This window comes from Microtus oregoni, unplaced genomic scaffold, assembly GCF_018167655.1.
Source record: "Microtus oregoni isolate MIOR12 unplaced genomic scaffold, Mior012 000011F_ref0000422, whole genome shotgun sequence".
In the NCBI taxonomy this organism is placed as follows: domain Eukaryota; kingdom Metazoa; phylum Chordata; class Mammalia; order Rodentia; family Cricetidae; genus Microtus; species Microtus oregoni.
The window spans coordinates 33,941,156-33,947,144 of record NW_024543070.1 but is presented as its reverse complement, the minus strand read 5'-3'; the positions used below and the strand labels follow the sequence as shown (position 1 = coordinate 33,947,144).

The 5,989-nt window shown below is 39.2% G+C and overlaps 1 protein-coding gene across 1 annotated transcript; it reads left to right on the top strand.

Annotated features, from left to right (window-relative positions):
* Nucleotides 1-4,261: 4,261 nt before the first annotated feature.
* On the top strand, nucleotides 4,262-5,707 carry LOC121453184 (sperm motility kinase X-like). The gene has a single exon (XM_041659719.1). The coding sequence runs from the start codon at nucleotides 4,262-4,264 to the stop codon at nucleotides 5,705-5,707; it is 1,446 nt and encodes a 481-aa protein (XP_041515653.1).
* Nucleotides 5,708-5,989: the final 282 nt, after the last annotated feature.

Here is a 5,989-nt window from a genome sequence, read left to right as displayed (position 1 = left end):
AGTTGGGTGGCTGTCAGGCAGTTGGTGCTAGTCCTGGAAGGTTGAAGGCAGAGCTTTCACTTCAAGGACACCAGTGGCAGATGCAGTACCTACAGAGAGTGTATGAAGCTGCAAATTTGGAGGAGGCGCTTCTGATCTACTCAAACAACACTTGGTATAGCCTGAATGACTGTTGTCTTCCAAGCTGTTTTGTTTTAATGGGACCCACACTGTTCTCTCTCTCTCTCTCTCTCTCTCTCTCTCTCTCTCTCTCTCTCTCTCTCCAACTTTTACCAGCCCTTGTTCCTGCTGGTTGACTAATGAGGATCCCAAGCCTGGATTCTGAGCTACCAAAAACTCTGTTCATCACTCTTTTGTCTAAAGAGTCTGTGACAACTGAAACACCCAGGTCCCAAGAATGTGGACTTCCCCAGGTTGACCACACTTCTCTTCTGTGTCCTCAGTGGCTTGTTTTAGGGTCCCTCAAAATTTACATTTTGTGTCAGGCATGTCAAAAATAGCAAAGTCATCTGCATTGGCTGCTGTTTTCTAGAAATTGATTAAATTTGATTATTGGAGCTATAGGCCTTGTAAACTGTATCTTCTTCAAATATTTATTTGTCACTTTTATGTTACAGTTGTCCTTCTGTTCTTCAGTAATGAACTGAGTTTGAGCATGAACAAAGCCATTTTCATGTGCTGTTGAACTTGAGGGTAAATTTCAAGTACTTTAATATGGATTTTCATGTCTAAGTACATAGACTGCTGGTTTATAATTTATTTTTATGCTATTTTTAGATTATTTTCCTCCATTTACTTACTTATCTACAAGTGTATTACAACACACACTTATGAAAATCCAAATTTGTGTGTGGAAGTCAGGGTATTATTTCCAACGTGTGGGATTAAGGGAAAAAAAGCTCAGATCACCAGTTCTTGTAGTAGACTCCTTTAGGCTATGTAGAATATGTTAGAAAGTGTCTCTTTCTTGCTCCTTATTGAATATTTGAACAAATATTAGAGTTAATTCTTTTTGAAAGTCAGGTAGAATCCATACATGAGAGCTTTCATACCAGCCTTTTTTTCTTGACATTTTATCAGTGAATTTCTTCTAAGCAATGTATTTTGATTGTTTTCCCCTTTCCAATTTTCTCCAACACCCTCCTATCTTCTCATACCATCTAGATTTTTGGTCTTACAAACTTTCAATTATTAAAAAAGGAAAAGAAAAATTTAAATAAAAAATTAAGACCTATAAAATGTCCCCAGAAAAGGATAATGAGTCCAAAAGTATACCACATTTTTATTCAGTTGGTTTTGTGCTTGACAACAATTCCAATACATGTATCCTACCAGGAGGAGTGGTTAAGTCACCCAATGAGAATTCATTGGAGGAAATTGATTCTTCTTTGCCTTCTAGAAACAAATGCTGATGTTTTCCTGGCTGGGGATGGAACCTGGTTCTACTTTCCATTTTCAATGACAGAGCCCTCATCTGACTTGAACCTTTGTACGCTTGTATGTATTGCTGCAATTTCTTTCAGATCATGTGTTCATCAGTTTCCTTGTTTTCTTGGTATTTTCTACTACATTTGGCCCTGAGGATTTTCTGCCTCCTCTTCTGACTACCTTGGCTCCCTGAAACTAGAGGGAAGGTTTTCACAAACTTTCCAATTGGGACGGCTTCACTGTTGTGTGCTGTTTGAGATATTGATCTCTTTGTGTAGCTGTCAACAAAAATCATTTTTTTCAGTGTGTTGCTGTAGCAAAATAAGAGTAGAAGGTTTTCCTGTAGCCTAAGTCCTATCCACTCAGGGTCTTGCCCAAGTGAGCTGTGTCAATAATGGTGTACATTTCCTGGAAGGGCCTTAAATCCAATCAAAAAGTGACTTGTTACGGCCATTGTACTTATTCCAATATTATATCAGTCCATTGTGCTAGTGGGTCACTGTTGTCCTAGGGTTTGTAGCTGGATGATGATGATTACCTTTTTCTTCAGTGGAATGCAGAATACATTTCTGTATCAGGAGTGCTGGTCATCAGGGGTGAGTCCTTTAGCAGTTGAAACACCAGTCAACAACTCCATCTTGGCTGATATACATGAGTGTTGTATTCAGCAATAGCACATAACAATAACTTTGCATCATAGCAATAGCCTTGGCAGTAGAGGTGAGCATTGTGATTTTCTGGTGTGAAAAAGAACAGAATTATGTCAATGAACCCAAATGATTTTCTTGGGATTTTTTTTTTAAAGTATATTGAACTATAATGCTTATTACTAATCTGTGTAGGATTTTATACACAAACTTTTGAGTTCTGAGAGATTACAAATGTTTAGAAATTTGCCATTTGCTCCAGTTTCACAATTCATGGGAGTATAGTTTTCCAAAATACTTCTAAATGAAAGATCAGAGCACCAGGTTTGTCAGGGACATCATGGATACCCAGCCTACAAAATCAATTGACTGGTACTCATAGTGGCTCAAAGAGATTAGAGAGCCTGTGGGATAGGGGTCTTACCTAGATCCTGTGCATATATGTTATTTCCCATAATCTTGATCTTACTTTGGGATTCTTAAGGGTAGGAAAAGTGGTCGCTAAATCTTTATCCTACTTATAGTACCTTTTCCTCCTTCCAGGTTTTGAGTTCAGCCTTGATATGATAGTATGTGCACAGTTTTATAGAAGCATATTATGCTGTGTTTCATTGATGTCCCTGGGAGTCCTGCCCTTTCCTGAGGGGAGGTGGAGGGAGGGTAAATCTAGGGGAAGAGGTGGGAGAGCATGGAGCAGGGGAATGTGAAAAGTCAAGTCAGGGTATAACATATGAGAGAAGAATTAAAAGTTCATCTTTCTGTTAAAAAATAGAAAGAGAATAGACTAGGAAATTTGAGGAATTGGAATGAGAAATGTGTTGACATTATCAACTCCTAAGTAGCTTTTTTGTTATATCTCTATATAGAGAATACAGAAACCTTGGGACATTGGCTTCATTCTTATGTTATCAGGAAACATCACACTTGTTAAACCTGCTCTCAAAGTGACGTTGCTAGATCTTTAAAAAGGAGAAGAATATAATAATCTAAATTGAATGATCATGTGTAAAACCTTCAAAAGTATTGACCGATTAAAAAATTAAAGATTCAAAACCAGATGTAAATGTACAAATGATTTAAAACGTATGATTGATCCCATAGATTTATGAAAAATGTCTTGATCAGTTGAGTTTGCATGAAAGCAAGTGACTAATACACAATCATATTCCACATTAGTTAAAGACCACTTTTCATTATGGTGTTGACAAGAGTGACATCACTATATTCACCAAACTATCTCAGAGTAAAATATACAATTCGTGACAGGAAAAATAAGTATATTTGATGGCATAGACTGCTAAAGGAATACATTAAAATCTAATAATGTAACATGTTTTTCTTAGAAATGACATTCATTTTCCTCAGCATAGGACAGCGTCTGTAAATTGTGCATCGCAATTTTTCCTATTCCCTCCGATTTTGTTATTTCTGCAGGAATGCTGATTCTCCTTTGCTATCTGTACAATGTACTTATACTAAAAGTTTTTCCAAAGTTTTTGTAATTCTATGATTTCCATTGATTAGGTTATTAAAAACTTATCAATGAATAACTATTCAACATTTCTCCTAAAGAATTTTTCGGAAATGGTTAGGTTTGCATGGAATTTTTAATTCATTTTGTCTTCAGATGTGTTTACAGAATACATAGGGTATCATCTCCATACCAAAATAAAACCCCTGTTAGTTGCCAAAAAAAAAAGTCTTTCAAATGATTGTTTAGAAGTAGAAATATTTACCCTAACAAGACCAAAGCTTGACTAAAAAATTTAACCTGAATTTTCACCACGTCGATCATTTTTGGTAAGATTGTATCTGTTTTGCTTATTCCTTTCAATAATCAAGCATTTATGCCATTGCACTGTTCACTCTGGTCTATTTCCTTAGGTTTAGTTCTCATCTTCAGTATGTTTTCAAGAATTTCTTTAGAGTTTGGTATATTCTTATTTTCTATGACCGAGAAGTTCACTGTAAGGTTGTTTGCATCTGTCACACTTGTCCATGAAGAAACGGAGAGCTAAAAACTTTACCCCGTGACTTACTTCTCATTGTTTTTAATCTGATTTTCTCAGTTGGCGTTGGCATGGAAATTATCGAGAATCTTTCAAGCAAGACCATAAAGGAGGAGAGCATGCAGCTGCAAAGTGGCCTTTGTTGAGGTGAAGCTGGCTTGCCACGTCCTCACAAATATGAAAGTCGCAGTTAAAATCCTTGTGAATGATCAGGAGAGTGATGGTAAAAATAGGAAAGAAAACATCATGAAAGAGCTTGATCACCCGTACATAATAAAGCTCTTCCACATCATCAACAGCAAAGACCACACCTATATGGTGTTGGAGTTTGCTGCTCATGGCGCTCTGGTCACACACATTGAGGAGGGTGGTCCTCTTCAGCATACAGAGGCCCAACACATCTTCTGCCAGATTGTGTGTGCAGTGCACTACTGCCATGATAATGATAATGATGCCCACAGGGACATCAAGCTAGATAACATCCTGCTTGACGGCAAAAGAAACATCAAACTGTGTGACTTTGGTATGGCCATCAGAGTCAGCTCTGGACAGTTGTGCAAGGGATTCTGTGGCACAATTGAATATTGCGCTCCAGAGTTATTTGATGACACAGAGTATGATGCAAGGGCAGTTGACATCTGGAGCATGGCAGTGGTTTTATATGCAATGGTGACAGCGAGCTTCCCATTCAAAGCAAGAACCTATCCAGATATGAAGGAAGTGATGCTAAATCCCATATACTATATTCCTTACACACTCTTTCAAAACCGTTTGCTTGTGCACCTCATTGTGCACTTGTTCACTGTGAACCCTGAGCAGAGGCCCAAAATATGTGACATTAGGCAGCACCAGTGGATCAGAGACAGGGAAGAATTTTGGAAACTCCCATCGTCCTCAGAGTCATTCTGTAACAAACCAAATCCCAGCATTGTTCAGGCTATGTGGGGTATGGGCTACCATCCCAAGGCTATAAGTGATTGTCTACGTGAGAAAAAATTCAATAACATCATGGCCACATACCTCATTTTAAACCATGGATCACCTCAGGACCACACTAAAACTATCACTAATTCCTTGCAGGCCTGTGTGGCTGTGTCATCAGCAGATCCTCTCATGTCCCTTCCTCCTAAGAGGAGAGTGAGTGAGCCTGCCCTTCCCACCCTTGCCCTGCTAGCTGAACATCAGGGGCATGATGAGAAGGGTTCTAGCAAGCAGGAGACCAGAAGCCTGAGCATGCCTGCCGCCTTGTGCTGCCTGCTGAAGGAAGAAAATCCTCCCCACCAAGTACCCACAAGTCCTTCCGAGGCTACTCCTCTCCTGAGCAGAAGTCTGGCAGTAGGTAGCGTGGTTTGCAAGGAGTGGTCCTCAAGATGCCCAGTCTCTGAGTGCATTTCTTCTATACAGTATTTGTCCTGCGAGGCACCTCAGGAAGTGAGCACACTGAAGAATAGCTCAGATGCTCAAAGTACACACTCTGCAAGAAGGGAACAGGAGACACCTCAGGGTATGAGCACTATTGAAACCCTAGGAACTCAGAGATCTTCTCTTCAGACAACATCCAAGAACTACTTAAAAGGTGTCCTTCCCAAAGATGTAAGTGCAGCCTCTGCCAGCAGTTGTTGAAAGGCTGGAAGAGGGTTAAGAAAAGAATTGGTAATTGTATGAGATTTCTGTGCTGCTGTCTGCCACTCTCATGAAAAAGCCATGTTTCTCAGAAGGAAGAAGCACCACTGGAAGGAGAGAGCAGTGCAGGTGCACACACACAGCTAAATGGGGTGCCCAAGATGCACATCATTGTTTATTAATCTACATGTTTTATAATGTCCTTTGCGACCATCACATGATAGTTAGTTTAGGTAAATTAAGAAATCTTATTTCAAAAGCTACTCTTCCACCACTTTTAAC